Source organism: Schistosoma mansoni, chromosome W (assembly GCF_000237925.1).
Source record: "Schistosoma mansoni strain Puerto Rico chromosome W, complete genome".
Lineage (NCBI taxonomy): Eukaryota > Metazoa > Platyhelminthes > Trematoda > Strigeidida > Schistosomatidae > Schistosoma > Schistosoma mansoni.
Genome location: NC_031502.1, coordinates 37,300,113 through 37,326,630, shown reverse-complemented (window position 1 = coordinate 37,326,630; position 26,518 = coordinate 37,300,113). Strand labels below are relative to the sequence as shown.

Genomic DNA, 26,518 nt, shown 5'->3' with positions numbered 1-26,518 from the left:
TTACAAATATATTATTCCTATTTAATGTCTATAATTAACTATATTCATGAATATTGTCCCCATAAAAAAGAAGGAAAAATAAATATGGACACATTGAGATAGATTCAGTTTATCAATCTATATGAGAAAAGTTAGCTAACAACATGATTAGAGGTGAAATGTGAAAATCAGTCAACAAGAATCCAAGAGCAATTGAAAACATAAAAAAACAGACGAATACAATAATTAATAAACAAAGGTATCAGAGCGAATTGATATAATAATTGTGGGATAACTGAAAATCTTATTTCTACACGAATTAAGCTCTGACGACGGTATTCAGAAAGATAATGAAATCTTTACAATTTAAACATTTAGTTCGAGGAACACAATGTTACCAAAGACATTCACCTGAATGGTATCCATCATTTCTCAGGTATCCAAATATAACATGTAAAACTTTAGGAAAAATTAAAATCACCACGTTAATGAGATCAATTCTCTGTCTACACTTTTAACTACTGTAGTCAGTAAAGATACTTCTCCATTGTATTTTGTTTAAGTCGATTGAGACAGTAGTCAGAAAGGTTAATTCTCAGTCTTCCTAACAAGTACCAACTAGCACAAAACCTACGTTCACAGGATTTCCTGTAGTCTGTCTCGAACCCTCTGACACATAAACAGTTGACATGTAGTCGATTACATCTCACTGAATGCAAATCGCAAGTATGACATCGGATGAAATACTTTTAGTAATATCACTTCATATGATGTAATTCAAGAACCAATTAACTAACAACGTACGTAAATATATTTAAAAAAAGAATTATTCAGAAAGTGTTTTGTCTGGAACCTTGTTGATGTTTATGTTAGTTTTCATTACAGTCTAATTATTATGAGTCCTTGTAGGTCCTGTGATCCAAATCATATAGAGTGACAGTTATGTACAGGTAAGGAGTTACAAAATAAGAAGAAATAGTTGTTTAGTGCTCCCTATTTGTTGATGGTTTCCACGCTAATTTCATTTCGTAACTAGAAATATCATCAAAGTATCTGTTTGACGATTTGTTATTTGTAGAGTTGATTTGTTCTAACTTCTATTCCCATTGTAAAATCCTTACTATCACCAAACACCAGTATCGTTATCAGGATGACTTGAGTCATTAACATTAAGTTCACTCCTAATTCCACGATTAAGATGAATCAGTGTTTAAGCCCATAAAACTATATTGAGTAGTCGCCCTATATCACGCCTAACCAAAGTCAAGTTATCAATCAAAAGCCCTTATGATAATCTATTATATTACTTTGTTGTAACCAACATATTTATTTACATTTTATAATTACATCTGTAACCATGTTGTGACATGAATGTCATACTTATGCATAAATATCTCTTTAATATGATTAGACAATCGGAATTTTCCCAAATATTCTTCCTCGTCCACACTTGTGTTCTCACTCAAGTAGTCGAGTGGGCGGGGGTCGGCACGTCGTGTATCAGTGTCAGATTTCGGACACAGGCCATCACAGCAGTTTCTAGTGATGTTATTTTTCTCAAACCCATGTGAAAATAAATAAAATTCTAGGAAGTCCATTTCAGCAGATCAGCCTAAATCTGTTTCGCAGCAGCGTCATAAAGAATATCAAGCATCACAATTGAAAATGAGCGAAATGATAGCACAAAAGTTGTCAACACAAGAAAATTCCATACAGGTGCCCGAATTAAGGGACTCAACTACCGAATCACCGATCAACTCAATGAGTAAGTTTCATTTTGATCCGGATGCTGATATCACATTTGAATCATAGTTCAAGAGGTATGAAGACATTTTCCAGATTGAGTTTTCTCATCATGATGACTCTTCGAAGGTGAGGAATCTACTTCGTGTGCATGGAGCAGCTGAGCGTGAAAAGTATTCAAATCTTATCTAGTTAAGAAAACCCAACAATTTTTCTATTGATTCTACTGTACAAAAATTAACAGAAATTTTTAACACACAAACTTCTTTAATTAATTTGCGATATTGTTGTCTTGAAACTATTCAGAAACCTGACGATGATTTTATTTCATATGCTGAGTTTTCTAATCAGCAATGTGAGAACTTTAAGTTGCGTTAACTTCCAGACGGAAAATTTGAGTGTCTTATCTTTGTATGCGGATTGGAATCATCGTCAGACTCATATATTCGTACTAGAATTTTAAGCAGAATCGAATCAGATCCCAATCTTACGTTGTAAGATATTACTAATGAGTGTCGTCGTATTATCAATTTCAAGAATAATGCTAAAATGAACAAATATGCAAATTCTAACCATACATCTGCGTTAATCCTGATTCATGTGGTCTATAAAAAATTCTCATTTAGATCGTGTTATTAATGTCATAAAGGATGAATCCTGAAAATTTTCTCGTCCAAATCGAACGCTTGATGTCCATAACTCTAATCCACGTTATTCTACAAGCTCTCCCACTAGTTGCTGGAACTATGGGGCATGGGATTTCTGCCCACTCAGTAGTCAAGCATCCATCCTACTAACGATTGTATAAAGAATGCATTAGGCATCCCAATTAAAATTTCCGAAATTATTAAATGTGTTGTCAGATTCAATGATCTAATAATCAAACACAAATATTGTGTTACTGATGAATCCTTCAGTTTATTGGGTCTTGACTGGATGACAGGAGGAGAGGGTGATATGGTGAACCAATCGGAAGCAGCCCAATACACTTTCTCGTCAACTATTGCGTTCTCGCTCAGGTAGTAAGGTGGGGGGGGTTAGCGCATAACACTTCGTGAGTCAGTGTTCGATTTACGACAACGTCAATCACAACACTGTTTAAAGTCGGATTCAATGAACAGTGAAAAACCGATAATCGCATAACAAATAAACAGATCATATAGAATCAATTAACATATAATCACTAATCTCAACCACCTTCAGTTCCGTATCCACTCAAGAAGCATCAACTTCTACAAGTTACCAGTACACTCACTACATCATTTTCTATCAAGTACAAATAAGTGAAGCGTTCACAATGACATTTCGTAATTTCTCATCTGATCTACTCAAGTGAAGCATTCACAATGACATTTCGTAATTTCTCATCCGATCTACTCAAAATGAATAATTCACTATTCAGTCATTCACTTTCCATGAAACATTGTGCTACAAATAGGCTTAATTATACATTACTCAGTGTAGTGAGTGCGACAGTCACAGAACGAGTGATTGAGAGAGACAGAGAGAGAGAGAGGAGAAAACGGGTGAGTGAGTGAGTGAGTGAAAATCAATCGTATTTCTTATACTTCTAATTTGAATTGCACAATTTCATATGATGATATATATCTGTTTGAATTAACTAGGTCATTTGTAGATAAAATGCATTCACTAATCCATTCTGAAGTATTATATATGTAGTAGAGAATTGTGTTATCATCATTCATTGTATTTCAATGTGTTCTCTCCTACTTCTCTTTGTTGTCGTGTTTTGTTATTTTATGCTATATGATGTTGTTTTGTTTTGTGTTGTGATGTGTGGTGTTGTGTGGCATGGTGTGGTGTGATGTGATGTTGTGTTAACAAGTTGTTGTAATCAGTTGTATAATGAATAGAAATAAATGAAGAAATCTGAGAATGTGGTTTGTAGTCAGAGGAATATATTTGTAGATATGTATAATAATAATAATAATAACAATAATAATAATAATAATAGTATGAGTAATAGTACTGTTACAATCATTTGTGTACTTTCTCTCATTCAACCTTAACGTGTATATATCGATTGACTCATGAATGTGAAATTTGAAGCTTTTAATTAGTTGCCTAATTAGGTGATGATGATCATGACAATGATAAGTAACAAAATCGATATTGATACTTCTCAATGTTTATTCTAATACAGAGACTAAGTGTTTATAATCATTAATTCTCAATAACATGAAGTTTTTTTTGATATTTTTGTGACGTTAAAGATAAAACAACAAAAGTACAGTGTTCAAAATTTATTAACGATAGTTTCTAATTGATTCTTAATAATTTTCCCAGATTAGATTAATTAATAATGAAAACTACTTTCAAATTACAAATATAAAATACTTGGACGATTCCAAATCAATTGAATTGAAACATAATACCAATAACAATAAAACGTTCTATAGTTCGTTTTAAAATTCTTCACAAGATCATGGATCGGCAGAAGTTAGACATTAACCCCGTTGTGTGCCTGTTCAGTTGTCTAGAGGTTGAGCGTTCACACACGAGATTGAATGTTCTGTGTTCGAGTGCCACATGTGGGATCGTGGATGCTCACTGCTGACGAGTCCCATATTAGGACGAGATAACCGTCCAGTGTTTCTGTGTTTTCAGTGGTGGTCTAACTCAAATCGACTCATGAATTCAAATAATAAAATTCTTCACTTAACTTTTGCTAATTTACGTGAACGCTAAATTTATTTTAGGTAATTATTATAATTGTAATTTCTTTGGATTGTATCAACCATTGATCTATCAGCTTTCATCATAAGTGAAATTTGAGCATTACTCTTTGATTTATTTTAATTTTGTTACTGACATGATAAAATTGAGCGATATAAAAGTTTTAGCCAAATTACTGATAATTCATTATTAATTGTAGTTATTTTATTGAATAAAACCTGAAATTTATGTTCAATTGTAATATCAGTATGTGTAAATAAATAGTTGGTGAATGAAAAGTTATCCACTATGATATAAGACAATTACCTACTTACTTACTTACTTACTTACTTACGCTTGTTACCCCTCGTGTAGGAGCATAGGCCGCACACCAGCATTCTCCATCCAACCCTGTCCCAAGCAATCCTTTCCAGTTCTTTCCAGCTAACGTTCATTTTTTTCATATCTGCTTCTATTTCCCAAAGTAATGTGTTATTTGGTCTTCCTTTTTTCCGCTTCTTTCCCGGATTACAAGTTAGGGGTTGCCTCGTGATGCAGTTTGGTGATTTCCCTAATGTATGTCCAATCCACTTCCAATGTCTTTTCCTAATTTCCTCTTCAGTTGGAAGCTGGTTTGTCCTCTCTCATAAAACGCTATTGCTGATAGTATCCGGCATATAAGACAATTACCATTCTTTTAAATACATATCAACGCAATAATTAAATTTAGTTCAGCTTTATTCTGTATTTCTAGTGCAAACTGTAATATTTACAGTACGCTGAGTTGAAACAACAAAAGTTAAATATTGACAGATTGCTATTCACCTTTAAATAATCATATTGAGTAATATTCAGATATACGTTGATTGAAAGCAAGTTTTATGTGACCAATATGTAATATGCTCTACAACAGCAAATAAGCTGTCAGATGCACATTGAGGTGGTTCGAGGTGACAATTTATGTTTCATCTTTAAACTAAACGAATCTCACTTTTTTGTTTTGGTCTCATCTGACTGACTACTAATCAAAGGAACAGTAGAATTCTCGGGTTTCCCTGATCGATAATTCATTTATTGCTTATAGGACTAATGATCTTCTACTTAGTCAGTTATAGGATGACCTTCTGTTGACCAATGGTTCAATGACTATGACATTGTGACCACGAATAATTTGACTCCTATAGGCCCTGAGGGCAACTTCTCTCTCTATCCCAATAGTCAGACAGAACATAAACACAGTAAGCGGATAAGACTTCGGTTGTGCAGTTTATTTATTACTCAAAACGTATACTGACTTGCTTAATTGAATACGTAACCAAGTAGCAATATAAATAGAAAATACCAATATGTCATAGGTGAATGAAGACTGAACCATGTTTCAGTGGTTAATTAACAACAACTTAGGGAATGTGAAACATATAACGAGAGTTTATATGTTATCTGGAAACTTATAGTAAACAGAATATAAAAATACAATGATTTAAGTGATTAATAATTATATGATGAAAATTCTCCATAGAATCATTCCGAAGGTTCAAGTTCTCCAATATTCACTTCATTATGACTGTTCATCCTTGACATATTCATAGACTAGGTATTTACTGAACAATAAAATCTACAGCTCAATTGAATAGAATGTTTTTCCTAACGATTTTGACTAATAGTTATTCATTATCTCTTCATTTGTATATTCAGTGTTCATGAACAAGATTATCTTCCATGTTGTCAAGATTCTTCCCATTCAACATTTTTGTTTCAGGCTATCGTCTCTGAAAATGAAAAGAATACCTTTTCCTGTTCACTTCAATATTTTCTCAACATACCTTTTATTAATAACATTTGTTAATGATACTATACGCTTCATCAGCTGTTTTCATTATCACGTCATTAGATCGATATATATATAGAAAAAATAAACCGAAAAAATGTTCATTGGATATACACTAGTGTCGAAAGATCTTTGTATCATATTTTTAGTTCTTGTTGGAACATTAATTCGAGTTTTTTTCTACAAAATCACTCTGCTTAGGTTTTTCTGAAAAGTTGGACAAGTATGAATGTTTGCTAATAGTGTAGTGAACAAAACGCTAGTTGGGGACAATCGAATGTATTTAAGCACAAATTACAGACTATCTCACTAAATTCTGATAACCATACAATGAACAGTTAATTTGTAAAGTAACAACCAAAGGTCTCAATCTTCATTGTTTCTACTGTAAATATCAGTTCATCTACTCTAATTCCATTGTTCATGCGTTTTCCTACCAATCGCGCTTCATTTCAGTTCTTTCCTTATCGATCTTCTGACAAAATACATTCTATGTCTGACAATCGCCATATACTACTTATATGGATATAAGTAGACCACACTACAATACTAAGCTGTTCATCACACGGAATATATATGTATATATACTTCAGCTGCCTAATAAATGTATCGTAAATCATTATCCCTTTCTTATAAGTAAAATGTACATCTCTTGGTTCCGACAATTAGATAAGGTTACTGTCGATTTTATTATTGTTTCATTTTTTCTGTATTTAATATCTCTGCTGTTCAACTAGTTTGTTGTTGTTTCTTTTTCCAGTTATCAGAGCCAATAATTAAATATTCATTTACGCTGATAACATCTTAGTCATTCTCTTTTTTGAAATCTACTCCGAATGACTAACATTGTACTCTTTTTATGTAAATTATATACATTTTCTTTTGATCAATATTTCTTAAATTTTGATATTTCAAATAAAATGACTAACCCTTATCACTAGTATGACCTTGACAAGATTTTTTTTATATTATTGACTCATTATAACAATAAAACATATAAGGAAGTATGTAATAAAAGCGGATAAATGAATGATACAAAGTACAAAATATTTTTTAAATAAAAGAAAAAAAATAATGAAGAAACTGATTGTGATCATCATGATGGTATTTGAATTTGTTTTTAGTACATAGTTGCTTTATCCATAAATTGTTGTATTTTCATAAAAATTGAATATAATACCATAAATATAGATACATATATATAGCATTACATTTTTACACCTTAAATTAATAGTATACTAGCTCTTCTAATTGATTGAAATAAATTTTCAATACAGATCAATAATTTAGTGTAAATAGTTTAAAAGTCTTTCATTGTAATAAATATTCTTAAATAGATCTATCCATGGCGAGACTATAATTTATGGATGAGCCAATTAGAAGCGTTTAAGGGATTTCAAGGTCACGGCGCCAATTTCAGTACCTGGTGCTCATGTACGATCGGTTCACAGAGGGTTTTTGAGAAGACTTGACAATTAAGCGGCTACAATAAGCTAGATCACTAAGAAGTTCCTTTATTTGAAATTGAAGTGATCAAATGACTTGTAAACCTTGCGCAGACTACCATGATATCCTTCGATGTAACATCATTTGAAGGAAGACGTTCGCTAGGATAGGAACGTTTTTCGCTCGATCCAGATTGAGACTAAGTCATATTATAAAAATTGTCGCGAACTGTATGATAAAAGAACCAGCAAAATTGGCGGCAATAATCGCAGATGTCACTGAAACTTCGGCTGTTCACTGGTATGAGTATTATAGGGACACATCCATAATAAAAATGATAGATTTACACAACCGGAGTACACAAACAATATTGAAGCTATGTGGTGGAGGCCAAGAGGGTTTTTGTGATCTTATCATGGTTCCAGAAACTGAGTATTATGGAGCCATATGGATGAGTTACTCTACCTTATGCATTACAATTTTAGGACCTTTGAACCTCTTTCTAACCTTGACAAGTTTTTGGATCACATAAAAGAAGTGTATCCACTTTAATTCTTCGGTTTTGTGTAATATATTTTTACTCTGTGCTGACTGTTTACTGATTGGCCAATACTTCTCAAGGTCACTCAAGATTCGTCCAAATGTCGTCCATAAATTATAGTCTCGCCATCATCAGTGTACATAATTCTGTTCCTAAGGTAGTCATTTACAACTTTCTGGACAGTTTGTTGCTTACTCATTTTGTTATGTGCGTGTATTCCTTAGTGGAACTGCTTACATTAGTTATTTATACAAATACAACTCAAATTAAATGATTTCTTCCTTCTACTACTTATCATCAAACATAAAATTTTCAATTTAATCAGTGATTTTGTTATTTTCATGGTTGTAATCATGGAGTCAATTGAAGCTAGACCACCACGGAAAACCTGGAAGCACTGGATGGCCGTTTCGTCCTATTATGGGACTCCTCAGCAGTGCGATTCCACGATCCAGACTCGCGAGATTCAAACGCGGGACCTATCAGTCTCGTGCACGATCGCTTAACTTATAGATCATTGAGCCGGCCGGCATCCAACGGTTTAATGTCTAACTTCAATCAATCCACGAAATTGAGCAATCATTCACCAATGTGTTCAGTGAGTTGGTATCTCTCAACAGACGTGGTTGAACTTCACTGGTAACTGCTTCTCACAATACGGCCAAACGGCCGTCCAGTGCTTCCAGGTTTCCCATGATGGTCTAGCTTCAATTGACTCATGATCTCAACTATATAAAATTACTGAAATCTCCACAAAACCCCCTTCTGATAATTATCAATTGTATCAAGAAAATAGATCCTTAGAAATTTAAGTTTTGTTACTAAGTGTTATTCAGTTATAATGAAAGTGTTTAAATTCAGCTTTTTCAAAATTTAACAGAAAATTAAAGAAACAACTGAAATGAGTATGAAATTGTTGATAAGACTCGTCTATCATCATTCTATTCTTGATGAATGTCTAGTGGTTGTCAGTAATATGGAATATTTAAAGTTACAATCTCAGCTATTGATGTATGTTGATGATTAAAAACATTGATAAGAGTTTTTAGACATACAAAGTACATTGTTGATAATTATAATAACCATGGAATTTAATTTTACTTTAAAATTAAAAAATAATAAATGTACAAAGGCGGTAAATAGTGTCATTAACGGTAAGAAAGAATATTCAAGTCAGTAAAAAGATATTGTGTTGTCAGTCTAGGCCAGCGAAAACAAAGTCAAAAGTGGAAAATAAAGTAATGCAACTTTCTGTTTTAAGTTAAGTGCTCTGGCGCGAGACTGGTAGGTCCTGGATTCGAATCTCATGAGGCGGGATCGTGGATGCGCACTGCTCAGGAGTCCCATAATAGAACGAAACTGCCGTCCAGTACTTCCAGGTTTTCCTTGGTGGTCTAACTTCAATTGACTCATGATTTCAACTATGAAAATACTGAAATCTCCACAAAATCCCTTCTGATTTTGTTATTTTTACTGAAAAAAAATATTGACTTCTCTGTCTACTTATTGAGAATGATATAACCAATGTGTTATATAAACTAGATCATTTTGGTTGATTACACTATCAGTGTACTGACTATTTAATTGCTTATGAGATTATTATTATCTTAATTTATAGATTTAATACGGTTAAATTAACAGATAAGTGAATCTATACTTTGTCGGTTGACAAGTGAATACACTTTGATACATATTAGTTAGTCTTTATTTAAAAAAACCGTAATTCATCATTTCTATGATTAAAGAAAACAAGTTCGGCAATAAATCTAAGAAAATTAGTATTTATTTTAATAAGTAATATGAAGAAATAAAAAAAAGTGTATTTACAAGTAACATAGCAAGGTTTCAACTTGATAATTTCAAATAAATCAAGCTTTTGATGAACTATCAGTAATAATAATAATTCAGTATATGTGAAAATAATATTTGATATAATCTTAGCGATTGTGATCAGAACATAACCACCCTTTCTAAAAAGCCAAAACTTTACAAACACGTTTTTTTTCTAAATTACAGAGTGAATTAGTAGTGAAGTACATCAATTTCGTAATCATTATACATTTTCTAGGTTTGATAATTGAAAAACGTAAAACAAATACTATTTATCTTACTAGACAATATCAGCTAAATATTGAACAAATTATACAAATCAATAAGACATGAATTTATACGTTTGTGTACACATTTGTGAAACATTTTTTTTATGTCGAAAAAAAATTAAAATTTATGTTTGAATTATTTAAAATTTTAATTTATTCGGACTGGTTAGTCAATTTCAGTATTCCTATTATTATTATTATTATTACTATTATTGTTATTATTACCGTTATTATTATTACTATTATTATTATTATTAATCCCTATGGTAATGAACATTTTTTCATTAAATGGACAATGTATACATAAATATTTTATTTTTGTTTATACCAATTAATTTGTTGATAACATCTGATGATTCAATTTATATTATACAGTTAGTCTGTTAATGATGAAAAGAAGTAATTTTCTCATTGTAATAAATTTTGTCGACTACTTATTTATATGTATATGAATTTTAATGAAAATAACAACATTCGTGAGACAAAAAAATAGACAAAGGTCATAATCAAGAATTCTTACAGATAAGAACAAAAGAAAAGTGTAATTTGGTGAGAATTTCATTTCAATGAAATAATTAAAGTAATCAAGGGTAACAAGAAACAAGAAGAACAATGATTAGAAAGTGATTCCAGAAACTAATTCGTACAGCTAGGTTAGTAATATATATAGTATTAATTAGATGAATAGGTTGAGTTTATCTGGTTAGTCTGATACAATTATTAACATATTATTGAGCATATAATTAAGTCAAAGTATAAATTATTACTATATTTAAATAAATCAGAGTATCAGTTATTACTGTTAAAACAATGTACAGATTGATACTTGATAATTTAAACCATCTGAACGGTGTATTTAAATAAGTTAGCTTATATTATAAATCCTAATATATGATTATAATATCTTATAGGCGGGTTACCTGCAGAGGCCTTATTAGTTCATTGTTTTAAAGCTAAGTTATGTATGTAAAGGTGTCATATGCAGACTATCATTATAATATGACTTTAACACCTAAACTTTCAGACACAGTAAATTGGTTATTGACTGCCAATGATTTTTAACCCATTTGGTTTTACTGTTTTCTTTTCTTCTCGATCATTGCACAATCATATTTTGACTCTTGAAGTTATGTATTACTCTCTGGATTTTTCGATAGACTACTTTAATTGTTACACTACTATACATACGACTGCACAGTCTATGGAGATAAAAATTATTTTTTTCTGGCAAGCACAAAAAATAATTTTTTCGTGAGTACACTTATTCGTTTTAAAATTAAGGCGTGTTTTTAACACTCAAAACTCATTCAACGTGAAGTTCACCAAACGTTTCTGAGGCATTTTCAACACACGCCTTTAGAAGGATTATATTCTTGCATTTGAAAAGGACGTACGAGATAATATGACTGGAGTAACAACAAGAGCAATTTGGTACCAAATTCGAGAAAGTACAACATTTGTTGAAGGCAAACTATTGAAAGTAGAATGGAAGTTTAGAAAACTGTTACAGAACGGTCGTATAGGCAAAGAGACGGAGGGTAAATCGAACAGATTTTACACTCTTAAAAATGTTATTAACCCTTTCAATGCTCACCTTTCTTAATATGGGCTTTTCAAAAGTCACTCTTTCGATGATCGCTATTAATAGTTTTCACGCTTTTTAACCTCTCCATTTCTGACTCGCCTTTTTGATATTCGCCCGTACTAAAAAAATCACACGTTCGCTATATGCATAAACATAGTGTAGTTGAAAATCAGTTGACATTTCAAACCTCTATTCACTTCTATCTCATTTTATGTAACTGCCGATTCCCATCTTTTCTCTCAGAAAACAAAGCTGCACACAAGAATTTAGAATATTATTTAATCTACAGCAATACCAACATCACATCCGTCGAAGAAATTAGTGGCTATGCTGACTCAGTAGCTTAGTGAATAATATGTTGACGCTTGAAGTGAAAGGCACTTTGTTCAAGTCCCTATATGAACGCCCAAACTGAGATCCAAGTCCATTCTGATGATGATACACGTATCCTGGATTTCACTACTACCTACAATCTATCTAATTTTATAAAAAAATTTCAATGCTTCTTTACTTGTTTTCTCAGTGAATAAAAAAAAATGCTCGAGTAAAAGGTGGAGAGACAAAGTATTCGTCTACATAGTTTTATCAAGAACAATAGTGAATTTCACCTTCTAAATACTGAATTCACTTCATTCATTGAAAATACTTACTGAAATGAATTAGTTATTGAACTTTACGGTTCTTTTAACTTAATGTAATTTATAATTTTAAAATATTATAAATTAATTTACATATATGGATCGAAACTCTCAAGTGAATAATATTTTAGATTATGCAATCTACTGTTAGTCTATGATTAAATTATAAATTTGAACATATTCACCTTGTTTGTTTAGTTGTTTTTTTTTCAGGTACTCGAGAAACATGTTTAATAGGACAAATCGATTGAAAATTAACATAACTTTCAAGGTGAATATTAATCATAGCAACAAGATTAAACATAAAAAAAATTAAGTAGATAATTTTGTTTTATTTAGGACAAACGACATTTAATAGTTACATAACCATTTTAAGGTAACTACCTCCAATGCTAACATTAAACTTTTGGTCGGACTTATTTCTTAATTGAAAATATCAATATAAACCTTTATAGAAGTAATCAGATGTATCTAGCAGAGGTAAGTAGGTCGTTTGCTTCGTCCTATTTAGAATTCGTCAGGTGGGTGTACCTGCATCCCGATATTGATTTTCATTCAGGGAATCGGACACATTGCTTTTCACTTCAAACCCCAAATGTTTTTTGCTCTGAGCTACTGAATCTAAATAGCCACTCGCTTAAGCAACAGGTATAATATTTATATTATAACTAGAATGAATTTCAATTACACCGTTGTTAATATTGTTGATACGCATCCTGGATTCTATTGCGATCCACGTTTCATATACTCTATACAAACTTGTGAAATGATGAATGTACTGATGAAATAAGCACAGGATGCACGTATACCAACCAATGTCGATCAAAGTTCAGTCACTAACATCAATAATGAAATAATCCAAATCCATTCTAGCAATAATAAGTCAAGGTAGATGGTGGCTAGTGGCGGAATTCAGGACGAGCGTTTCGTCCTAACCAGCATCCAACTTTGCTGATAATGCTTGTGACTAAAGGCGAAATCGAGGCAACCCGAACAGGACGCATATATGCCAATAAGTGACTGATCAATTACAGCCCTAAACATCAATGGGAAGATTCAAACAAACAATACAAAATCAAGCATTCTAGTAATTATGTTAATAGAAGCTACGATCACATATGTGTTAACTATAAACACCTGTTTGTGTACACTAGTACAGGAGTGAGTGGCAAACGAAACATGTCTTGGATAAGTCTTTCTTTGGTAAATTTGTTGGTTAGATAGTGCTAATGCGATGTTATTTCCATGAAATCGGAATAACATGGATAGCTGTGAGTCAACTAGACGATTCGGATTTCACAGATGACCTAGCTCTTCTATCCCATACAGACAAACGAATGCATATCAAAACAAACAGTGTAGCAGCAGTCTCTCTATCATTAGGTCTCAACATACACAAAGGAAAAAAGCAAGATCCTCGAATACCACACACAGAACACCAACACAACCACACTTGATGGACAAACTCTGGAAGAAATTGAAACTTTCACATATCTAACCAGCATAACCCATGCACAAGGAGGATAGGATGCAGATATGAAGGCAAGCATTGGCAAAGCAAGGATATCATTCCTACAGTTGAAGAACATATAGAACTCAAAACAACTGTCAGCCAACATCAATATCAGAATCTTCAATACGAATATCAAGACAGTTCTACTGTACGGAGCTGAACCTTAGAGAACTACCACAACCGTCATCAAACATGTACAAGTATTTATAGACAATTGTTTACTCAAGATACTTAATATCCATTGGCCGGATACCATTAGGAACAATCTACTGTCGAAGAGAATGAAAAACTTTCATCGAAAGACGAAATTATGAAGAGACGTTGGAAGTAAGTAAGTAAGTATCACTCAATCTGGTTAATCATTTCATTTACGATAACTTTTTCTACTACAGAATATATACGTATTGATAGTTTCAATTAACCACCTTTAACTTAATGATCTCAATCTATCCTTATTTAAATTTACTTAGTATTGACAAACGACATTTAATAGTTACATAACCATTTTAAGGTAACTACCTCCAATGCTAACATTAAACTTTTGGTCGGACTTATTTCTTAATTGAAAATATCAATATAAACCTTTATAGAAGTAATCAGATGTATCTAGCAGAGGTAAGTAGGTCGTTTGCTTCGTCCTATTTAGAATTCGTCAGGTGGGTGTACCTGCATCCCGATATTGATTTTCATTCAGGGAATCGGACACATTGCTTTTCACTTCAAACCCCAAATGTTTTTTGCTCTGAGCTACTGAATCTAAATAGCCACTCGCTTAAGCAACAGGTATAATATTTATATTATAACTAGAATGAATTTCAATTACACCGTTGTTAATATTGTTGATACGCATCCTGGATTCTATTGCGATCCACGTTTCATATACTCTATACAAACTTGTGAAATGATGAATGTACTGATGAAATAAGCACAGGATGCACGTATACCAACCAATGTCGATCAAAGTTCAGTCACTAACATCAATAATGAAATAATCCAAATCCATTCTAGCAATAATAAGTCAAGGTAGATGGTGGCTAGTGGCGGAATTCAGGACGAGCGTTTCGTCCTAACCAGCATCCAACTTTGCTGATAATGCTTGTGACTAAAGGCGAAATCGAGGCAACCCGAACAGGACGCATATATGCCAATAAGTGACTGATCAATTACAGCCCTAAACATCAATGGGAAGATTCAAACAAACAATACAAAATCAAGCATTCTAGTAATTATGTTAATAGAAGCTACGATCACATATGTGTTAACTATAAACACCTGTTTGTGTACACTAGTACAGGAGTGAGTGGCAAACGAAACATGTCTTGGATAAGTCTTTCTTTGGTAAATTTGTTGGTTAGATAGTGCTAATGCGATGTTATTTCCATGAAATCGGAATAACATGGATAGCTGTGAGTCAACTAGACGATTCGGATTTCACAGATGACCTAGCTCTTCTATCCCATACAGACAAACGAATGCATATCAAAACAAACAGTGTAGCAGCAGTCTCTCTATCATTAGGTCTCAACATACACAAAGGAAAAAAGCAAGATCCTCGAATACCACACACAGAACACCAACACAACCACACTTGATGGACAAACTCTGGAAGAAATTGAAACTTTCACATATCTAACCAGCATCACCCATGCACAAGGAGGATAGGATGCAGATATGAAGGCAAGCATTGGCAAAGCAAGGATATCATTCCTACAGTTGAAGAACATATAGAACTCAAAACAACTGTCAGCCAACATCAATATCAGAATCTTCAATACGAATATCAAGACAGTTCTACTGTACGGAGCTGAACCTTAGAGAACTACCACAACCGTCATCAAACATGTACAAGTATTTATAGACAATTGTTTACTCAAGATACTTAATATCCATTGGCCGGATACCATTAGGAACAATCTACTGTCGAAGAGAATGAAAAACTTTCATCGAAAGACGAAATTATGAAGAGACGTTGGAAGTAAGTAAGTAAGTATCACTCAATCTGGTTAATCATTTCATTTACGATAACTTTTTCTACTACAGAATATATACGTATTGATAGTTTCAATTAACCACCTTTAACTTAATGATCTCAATCTATCCTTATTTAAATTTACTTAGTATTGTTTGTTTGAATCTTCGCATCGATGTGTTAGGACTGCAACTGGTCAGTCTCTAATTGGCATATGTGCATACTGTGCGTATTACCTCGATATAGTCTAAATTCACAAGCATGGTAAGCAAAGATGGATAGTGGCTAGCAGTGGAATCCAGGACACGCGTTTCGTCCTATTTGGGACTCGTCAGCTGGATGTACCTGCATGTGGCTATCAGGACTCAGTGGCCGAGTGGATAACGTGATGGCGTTTGAAGCGAAAGGTACTGGGTTCGAGTCCCAGAGTGAACATCAACTCTGAGTTCAGGTAAATCCAGCTGACGAGTCCCAAATAGGACGAAACGCGTGTCCTGGATTCCACTGCTGGCCACTATCCATCTATCCTTATTTAATTTGTAATTGAAATATTAAACAATGTAACTTCTTGAGATTATCTCCTTCTTTTTGTTTTTGTTTATCTATTTCAATGTAACATTTATATAGTTTATAAAAATAATTTAAATAACTTTTTCTAAAATTAACAAAATTTTATTTACTTAATACTAATGAACTGTTGTTTATTATAGTGTGTACATATAAAATTCACATTAATAAATTCACCGTTTTTATTTTCTTAAAAAAAAAAAGAAAAATTAGGAAATATTTTTTGCACACGTAATTTTATTTTATTTTTTGTAAGAAAGAATAAATAAACTTTAAATAATTTGTCAACTATGAAAACTTTATTTCTAATGGTCAATATATTTTTGGTGGTGAAAATGTATGTTTGTATCTATGTGTGTGGGTGTTTGTGCATGTTTATGATCAACTGTATATGTTATATATATTTGATAAATAAACAATCTTACTACTATTCTTATCATAATAGTTAATTAAAGGAAACTTTAATTCATTAGTATTGTAATAGTTGAAATGTTTTACATGCCTAATTAATAAGTTAGTTCATTCAATGGTACTTCAGTTAGTTGATTTTGTTATTACTTAAAATTAACAAAGTACTGTGATTACACTTATTTTGATTTAAATTAAATATTAGTTGAACCAGTGTTCAACACACAAATCTGTGCATAATGATCATTATATATATATATATATATATATATATATATATATATATATATATATATATATATACGGTGTTATGACCGGTGTTATTGATCTTATGAGCACTGTATATACCTATCTATTGATAGTAGTTGTTGACTATCATACAAAATTACTTGAAATTATTCATTTTTTGTTTACCTTATTGATGATAAGATCATTTGTAGTGTTTAAGATGAAGCCAGCAAGACGCAGATCATGTACTTTTTTTTCAAATTAAAGATAAGTATTTGTTTTATTTAAGTTTTCTACTTTTAAGATGACATTTAATTTAAACACTCTCTCAATATATACATGTAAGATGAATTATTGTAAGGAATTTGTTAATCAGTTTATGTACATGGTTATTAGTGATTTTTACACCCGCATTTGTAAAATGATGGAAATGAAAGCAAGTGTGAACAAATTAGACAGCGTGTATTTGAAAAAGATAGCATTGATCAGTTAGTGTTGCTTGTATTAACCAATATTTATATTGAAGTGAAAAATGTCACCAATAAACTTACTGGTGGACACAAATGTCCTAGGAAAAAAGCAAAACTTTTTTAAGCAGTCTAGAAAATAATGAAGGAAGTGGTAATAAGAAGGAATAGATATAGGATGGGAATAGCAAATTGCGTTATTCTAAATGACTACTCTAACAACTAATAAAAGTAATAAAGTGCGTTTATTGATTAACGAACAGTTTGGTTATCTATTGTCAGTACGTTTGATAATCTAAATATCTTAACAATATTATAAATGATTGAGATTATGAATCGATCGATCCTGTTTTCCGGATGGTAAATGCTCACTGCTGAGGAGTCCCAAACTAAGACGAAACGGTAGTCCAGTGCTTCCATTTTTCAATGCTGGTCTAAGATCGATCGATTCATGATGTCAATCAAGTACTTAACAATCTCTACAACTCCATACTGACAATATTATAATTATTTAATAAAACTTAAATATCTGTGTTTCTGAGAAATGAATTTATGTTAGCTTATATTTTCAAAGTTTTGAATCCCTGATTGATTTTAGTTAGACAACTATTCAAAACCTGGAGACACTGGACGACGGTTTCGTCCTAGAATGCGTATCCATATACCCACTTCAAGGAATTGAACTCTAAACCTTCGGCCTCGTGTATAAACGCCTAACTTAGAGAACGCTAAACCGATATTCAATGATGTTAACGTTTAACTTTAGGGTCCTGTGTTCGATCTCCGGCTGTGAATGAGCACTCATAAGGAGTTCCTTGTTAGGAAGAAATACCCATCCAATGTTTTTAGGCTTGCAATAGTGATATAAAATCAATTTGCAATTTAAAGGTAATGAAAATTCCATCATCCACGCAAAACTCTATACTGCAAACCATATTTTCTTGAGGTATCCCACTGATGCTTGTTAAAAATTAGACTTCTTTACCATTGTGTAACTTACGACGTTTGCCAGGTTTGTGACTAGCCTGAAGGTACATTGTGTTGCGGAGATGTTAGGAGCAGTAAATGAGATTATCTGGAAGAGAAAATGTGATCTGACGACTCAGTATGCACATTCAATAAAGAAAATAGTCAACAACAATCAGAAATAACACGAGTGTGGGATTACGACAAGCTGATAATCGAAACAAAACGTTTATAGTGTAAGGTTTTAAAAGTGTTATAAATGATTACATAACGAGCATTTTGAAAATCTCTGTTAGCACATGCAAGGTGAAAACAGAGGAGATACTTATGATAAATGTTACTTGTGTAAAAACCTACAGTCAACTTCGAAAATTTTATTAGTCATGTAATAAAAATATATTCTTTGTAAATTTCTTGATTTTATATTAATTCTTTATTCATTCAGCCATGCTTACCGCTTTCCAAACCTAAATATCAAAAACACTTCCATCAGTCAAAATCTATACTTGCATAACCTACAAACCTTGATTCTTAAGCTACTCATAAATGGTAAATACAACTGAAGTTTTTCTTTAAGATCAAATTATACAGCCAGGCTGTAATTTATGGACGAATAAAAGAAATTAAAAATACCAAGTCTTAAATTTTGGAGAGAAATGCTTATATCCATGTAGTTAAAAAGTAGTTTGGGATTATACTTGATGTTAGTTCATGATGAAAACCCTTACTTTAATTCCTAACCTTCAATTCTAACTCTAAATCCTAATCCTTATTCCTCATACTAATTTATAACCGTATTTTGACCTTAGTAAGTAAATGAGTTGTCTCTAGATCATTTTAGCACCTTTCAAAGGTCGTCCATAAATCATAGTCTCAGCAATTATACAAAACATATGACGTTATTTACACGATTACATGGAAGTTTGTGATTTTAGTAACTTCTACAAAATGATGTCAACTAACCATATTGGTAAAAAAAACATGCATTTTTAGAAAAAGTGAGGTTGATGGATCAAGCATATTTCATGTATTCCAGGCTCTGTAGTTTTTTCCCATGATCAAAATCACATCTTTTCAACAAAGGATTAAAATAGAGCAAAAACTCACAGTTTTATGTTCTGTATAAATTTATCAGATTTATTTCACTTATTAGCTAAATATAAGAAAACTACAAATCTGATATCTACAATAAACGAATATTGTTCCTAATAAGCTGTGACAACATAAAAGAACTTCATCAGAGTAAAATACATTTCATTTCTAGGCAGCAGTTTCCTTTGACATACATTAACTGCTTATTTTTCAGATGGTTAAACATTACAACGACTATTCCAATTTACAATGTTTTAAATAACTAATGGTACCAGAGTACTACAATAAATACTAATGACATTTTATAAAACATTTACAACCTATTATCCTTTTAAATACCATGTAAATACCATGTAATTTGTTAAGTCAGCAATTATTATTATTATTATCATTATTATTATTACTATCATTACTATCATTAATGGTTCTATTCAATATTATATTTCGGTAAAATATAGAATCCTCATCACGTGGTATTACAACGAGCTTCTTTTACAAAAACGAAAAAAAGAAAGGAAAAAGGTGAAAATAATTAAGTCTTCCACAGGTTACGCTGTTTGTAAATTCGACCTTATGGACACAGATTATCCATCTTCCCGAACTCTTAAAAATGATCCATATAGATTTTTAAAAGTCTCCACATTGTTCTTGATTAAACTAAGGTATTTATGATAAGGGGTAGAGGCTTAGGGTTGGAAGTGAACACATCACCGTGGTGTACCTCAACATACCAGATGAAAAACAGAAATATCGTGAAAGTTAGGAAATTGTTTGACATTTCATTCTTAACAAACTTTGAAAACATTTCAGATAATTTTAGCTATCAATATTTATAGTAGTTTCTAATTGAAGTAATATGCTCCTTTTTTATGAACTTGACAAAATCTGTCTGATAATCTTGGCCTTTTCATATCTTCATCATACAAATAATCAAACTTTATTATTTGATTCATGTAAGACGCTTACACTGAACACTGTCTTCAATTAATTAGTCTAAAATGTTAACTGTTGTACTGGACCTTCAAATTTATTCCCATAATATAAATTAGTTTCAGCCAAACCTTGTCAATAAAGCTACCTGATAGTTTTATTTGTGTGACATTTATTCATGAACTAGACCAAATATTATTCAGTAGTATGTACTTAAAATTACCATTCATTTCTTTTGAGTTTTTATTTAACTATCAGTTAAACCTGTTAAGCAAACTGGCTCTCTGGACCACTGTACACTTTCCAACTTATATACAACTGACTAACTGGAAAGAAATGAATTATGTCAAATTGTAACATAACTATTATATCATGGTTTATCTTTTTGTAACTGGTTTGTTATTTCGAAAGTGTTAATGTGTGTTCCCATTAAGATCATTCTTTACCAAGTGACTAGTCAGTTTACTTATTAATGACTTTGTTTACTTTAAGGCTTAGGTTCGAATAGTATATTACTCTCATAGGGAAGATACTACATTTCTCTATAAATTTCAAAAATCTTATTATTCTTGAAAGATTGAATCTAATAGCCAGAAGTTTACAAATATTAACATTAACTTGAGGAGATGGTTAACATAGACTTATTTTGTAAATAATTTTTTTATCATTATTCACTTAATTTGTACAATCACTGTTATTGAATGCAAAATTGTTCAGTGGTCTATCGGTTAAGTGCTCCGACGCGAGACTGGTAGGTCTTGGATTCGAATCTCGCGAGGTGAGGTCATGGATGCGCACTGCTCAGGAGTCCCACAATAGGACGAAACGGCCGTCCAGTGCTTCCAGGTTTTCCTTGGTGGTCTAGCTTCAATTGACGCATGATTTCAACTATGAAAATACTGAAATCTCCACAAAACCCCTTCTGATTACAAAATTGTTTAAAATTAAATTTTATTTTTCCATCACTGCACTCATACTTTTTTAGTTCTTATTTAATCAACTATAACGCTAACAGAGCATTAATATAATTAATATATACGTTTATAGATCATATTTATGTTCTCATTATTCGATCATTCTTGGTATATACTACTATATATATAGTATCTGGAATTATTGGTTACTTACTATGATTGTTGACTACGTGACTGAAAGCCGAACACGATTTCAACTGACAATATAAATAACGTTCAAATTCTTTATCCTTGTATTTATATTTTTTGTATATTATGAATTTTCTCTACCTTTTTGCAATAAATTTATTCCTACTTTGTTATTGACTGATTTCGATCCATCGGAAACCAAATGTTATATGGATATATAACCAGTTGAATTATGATTCACTAACAAACAACTGTTAAACAGACTATGATTAATCTTTGTTGTATCATCCAGTTAAAATATACTCAATTCCTAAGATTAGTCGTCATGGTGATTAAGTGAAATGAATTTATGGGAAATGATCTATTGAATTTTTTCTGTCTGGTTACTAAATTATTATTATTATTATTAAGTACAAGTATTTATAAACAATTGTCTACTCAAAATACTCAATGTCTCTCGGCCAGATAGCATCGGCAACAATCTATTGTGGAAGAGAATAAACCAACTTTCATCTAAAGACTAAATTAAGAAAACTCGTTGGAAGTGGATAGGACATATATTACAAAAACCATCAAACTACATCACGAAACAAGATCTAACTTGGAAGCGTGAAAAAAAATGGAAAAAAGGAAGATCAAGGAAGACATTGTGTTGGGAAATGGAAACAGACATGAATAGGATGAATAGCAAGTGGGATGAACTGGAAAGGTTTGTTTGGTATAGAGTTGTATGGCGAATGTTGATGGACGGCCTATGCTTCTCCACAAGGAGCAACAGGCGTAAGTAAGTACTTTGTTATTATCATTATTATTATTGTTATCACTATTACTAATAGCCCCATTCAATATTATATACTTAAGTACAATATGGAATTCTGTGAACAAAGTATTTTAACAAGTTTCTCTCTCTCAGGAAAAATAGAAAAGATTCTGACAACTGTATACACATATACATAAGCTAACTGTTTTGTTTTAACTTATATACACCAATATTGATTTTGTTACTTAGCATTGTCATGATCATCATCACCTAATTAAGCCAACTAATTAAAAGATTCAAATTTCACATTCATAAGTCAATCGATATATACACGTTAAGGTTGAATGAGAGAAAGTACACAAATGATTATAACAATACTATTATGAATACTACTATTATTATTATGATCATACATATCTACACATATATTCCTCTGACTACTAACCACATTCTCAGATTTCTTCATTTATTTCTATTCATTATACAACTGATTACAACAACTTGTTAACACAACATCACATCACACCACACCATGCCACACAACACCACACATCACAACACAAAACAAAACAACATCATATAGCATAAAATAACAAAACACGACAACAAAGAGAAGTAGGAGAGAACACATTGAAATACAATGAATGATGATAACACAATTCTCTACTACATATATAATACTTCAGAATGGATTAGTGAATGCATTTTATCTACAAATGACCTAGTTAATTCAAACAGATATATATCATCATATGAAATTGTGCAATTCAAATTAGAAGTATAAGAAATACGATTGATTTTCACTCACTCACTCACTCACCCGTTTTCTCCTCTCTCTCTCTCTGTCTCTCTCAATCACTCGTTCTGTGACTGTCGCACTCACTACACTGAGTAATGTATAATTAAGCCTATTTGTAGCACAATGTTACATGGAAAGTGAATGACTGAATAATGAATTATTCATTTTGAGTAGATCAGATGAGAAATTACGAAATGTCATTGTGAATGCTTCACTTATTTGTACTTGATAGAAAATGATGTAGTGAGTGTACTGGTAACTTGTAGAAGTTGATTCTTCTTGAATGGATACGGAACTGAAGGTGGTTGAGATTAGTCATTATATGTTAATTGATTCTATATGATCTGTTTATTTGTTATGCGATTATCGGTTTTTCACTGTTCATTGAATCCTAATGTAACTGTGTATGACGTCGATAATTTTTTTCTAGGTATAACATTCATGTCACATTTGTACTACAGATATAATTATAAAATGTATATAAGTTTGTTGATTCCATCTATGTGATATAATAGATTATTATTAGGGCTTTTAAAACAGAAAGTTGCATTATTTTATTTTCCACTTTTGACTTTGTTTTCGCTGGCCTAGATTGACAACACAATATCTTTTTACTGACTTGAATATTCTTTCTTACCGTTAATGACACTACTTACCGTCTTTGTACATTTAATATTTAGTTATTATAATTATCAACAATGTACTTTGTATGTTTAAAAACTCTTATCAATGTTTTTAATCATCAACATACATCAATAGCTGAGATTGTAACTTTAAATATTCCATATTACTGACAACCACTAGACATTCATCAAGAATAGAATGATGATAGACGAGTCTTATCAACAATTTCATACTCATTTCAGTTGTTTCTTTAATTTTCTGTTAAATTTTGAAAAAGCTGAATTTAAACACTTTCATTATAACTGAATAACACTTAGTAACAAAACTTAAATTTCTAAGGATCTATTTTCTTGATACAATTGATAATTATCAGAAGGGGGTTTTGTGGAGATTTCAGTAATTTTATATAGTTGAGATCATGAGTCAATTGAAGCTAGACCATCATGGAAAACCTGGAAGCACTGGACGGCCGTTTGGTCGTATTGTGAGAAGCAGTAACCAGTGAAGTTCAACCGATATTGGTTGCAGTTGGACATTAACATCGTTGGATGCCTGCCAGTTCGGTGGTCTAGTGGTTAAGCTCTCGCGCGCGACTGATAGGTCCTGGGTTCGATCTCGTGAGGCGGGATCGTGGATGCGCACTGTTGAGGAGTCCCACAATACGGCGAAACTGCCGTCCAGTGATTCCAGGTTTTCCATGGTGGTTTAGCTTCAAATTACTCATGATCTCAAATATATACAATTATTAATTGCTAGTTTTGGAGAACTAAGTATTAGAATAAATTTACTGTTAAGTGTTTACTTACTTTTGAATAATTTTCTTTCAATTTATATCTTTTGGCATGGGAAATTATCTTCAAAAACAAATAGAATTTATTATTCACAAAGAAGTTTTCTATTTTTTCTGTCTCATTTATTTTGTATAACTGACTAAGTAGAGAAAACATATTAGATACAAATGATAATTAACGAAGTAGTTTGTTTTTTTCAAAACAAAGAAAAGAATCTTCAAATTTAGTCTTTTTTTTATATAGAATAGTTATTTCATTGATTCATTCTATAACCAGACAAAATGTCAGACACACTATTTGATTAGAATAAGTTTTATTGATTGATTTACGGATATACATTTTGAATGTTTCAATTTTGTATATTTAATGGTTATCAACGATTTGGAATTGTTCATAGTTTTGGATTTGTAAGTGTTAGGAATAGTAGAAATAAAAGAAAAATGATGACTGTATTAGAACTAAATCTCGTAACATATGTCATTTTATAAAATGCCTTACCAGTTGTCACACAATCGAATTCACATCAGGACTAATTATTATGTGTTCTTAGATTATCTTTTTTCTGTTTCCCTACATTTGTGTATATGTTTTGATATCAGTACGTAACTTGTATGAGAGGCTCCCAAATGCCCTGGTACGGCCGAGTGGGGAGAGTCCGCTCTCCCTCTCCAAATGCTCTCACATGGCCACATGTATACAGCCACTACTAAGGAAGTCCTACTCACTGCCGTCTCGTACCACGGGTGTTGTTTACGAAATTGAGAGGACGAAAAACGAATGTCCAGCGCTTTAACCGGATTGGTGGACACGGAGGGTCCACCTAGGGGAGTTGGAAAACCCTCATTCCAAACTAATGGGGCACATGGGCTCCAGCATCCTGAGGAAACAAATGGCGTATGAATCAATCGTCGGTCACTGGCTACCATGGGACTGCATCTCCTCACGGTGCCACACTACCTTGTGGATCAAACCTTTATGTCAAAGGCTCCGTGTGTGGCTCCCTAAGAAAACCACGTGTTTCGGTTTGGGCACCTAGGCGGTATCACAGCCCTCACACAAATCGAATGAGATTTGTGTGGCGCATATATATCTGATGCCCCTTTGTACTAATATTTATGTGTTTAAATAAATAAAATAAAATGTATGAGAGTTTGCGTACTTCATATTCAAATGATATTATTTCTGTCATTTCTATAAGTTTATGAACCTTAACAACTTGCCATGTATAAACGAGTAACAAATTATTATAAGAAAGAATCACAGTACGATTTATTAAGTGGACCGATTCATGAAAACATAATTAATAGTGATATTTAAGGATTGATTTCATAAACTGGCTTAGCTGAAATACTTAACAGATAGTTCCTCTTAAGCTTAGATTACTCACCAACCTATAACATTTAAGGCAATTATGATTGAAATCAGTAAAGTAATTTACAGTCATTGGGTCAGGTTCGAATAGTCTACGTTCTGCACATCATTCAGTTTACGATAGGAAACCACCATCAAACAACAGAATCGGTGAGATCCTGTCTTATTTCCAAACTAGATCCATGAGTATTTATGTATGAAAGCATTACCATGTATTCTTACAATTTATAACATTAAATCATCTGGGAGTGTAGATTTAATGGGAATAAAGGAATGTTTATCATAATTTCTTTTAAACTAGTTTACAAATAAAGCTATCAGAAATCAAATCTGTCCAATAAATCTAGCTTTGTTTCATTGTAATGAATAAAATGTGAACAGCATATTCCGAAGAA

The 26,518-nt window shown here is 32.0% G+C and overlaps 2 protein-coding genes across 2 annotated transcripts; both read left to right on the top strand.

The window, feature by feature from the left end:
- Positions 1-329: 329 nt before the first annotated feature.
- Smp_146890 (hypothetical protein) lies at positions 330-1,791 on the top strand (the record flags this gene model as incomplete). The annotated part of the gene is made up of 2 exons (XM_018789585.1): positions 330-415; positions 1,569-1,791. 2 exons carry the CDS (start codon positions 330-332, stop codon positions 1,789-1,791), a joined length of 309 nt encoding a protein of 102 aa, XP_018655013.1.
- A 9,923-nt stretch (positions 1,792-11,714) lies between these two features.
- On the top strand, positions 11,715-12,786 carry Smp_146880 (hypothetical protein; the record flags this gene model as incomplete). Its single annotated transcript, XM_018789584.1, has 2 exons — positions 11,715-11,850; positions 12,749-12,786. The coding sequence occupies 2 exons, from the start codon at positions 11,715-11,717 to the stop codon at positions 12,784-12,786; spliced, it is 174 nt and encodes a 57-aa protein (XP_018655012.1).
- Positions 12,787-26,518: the final 13,732 nt, after the last annotated feature.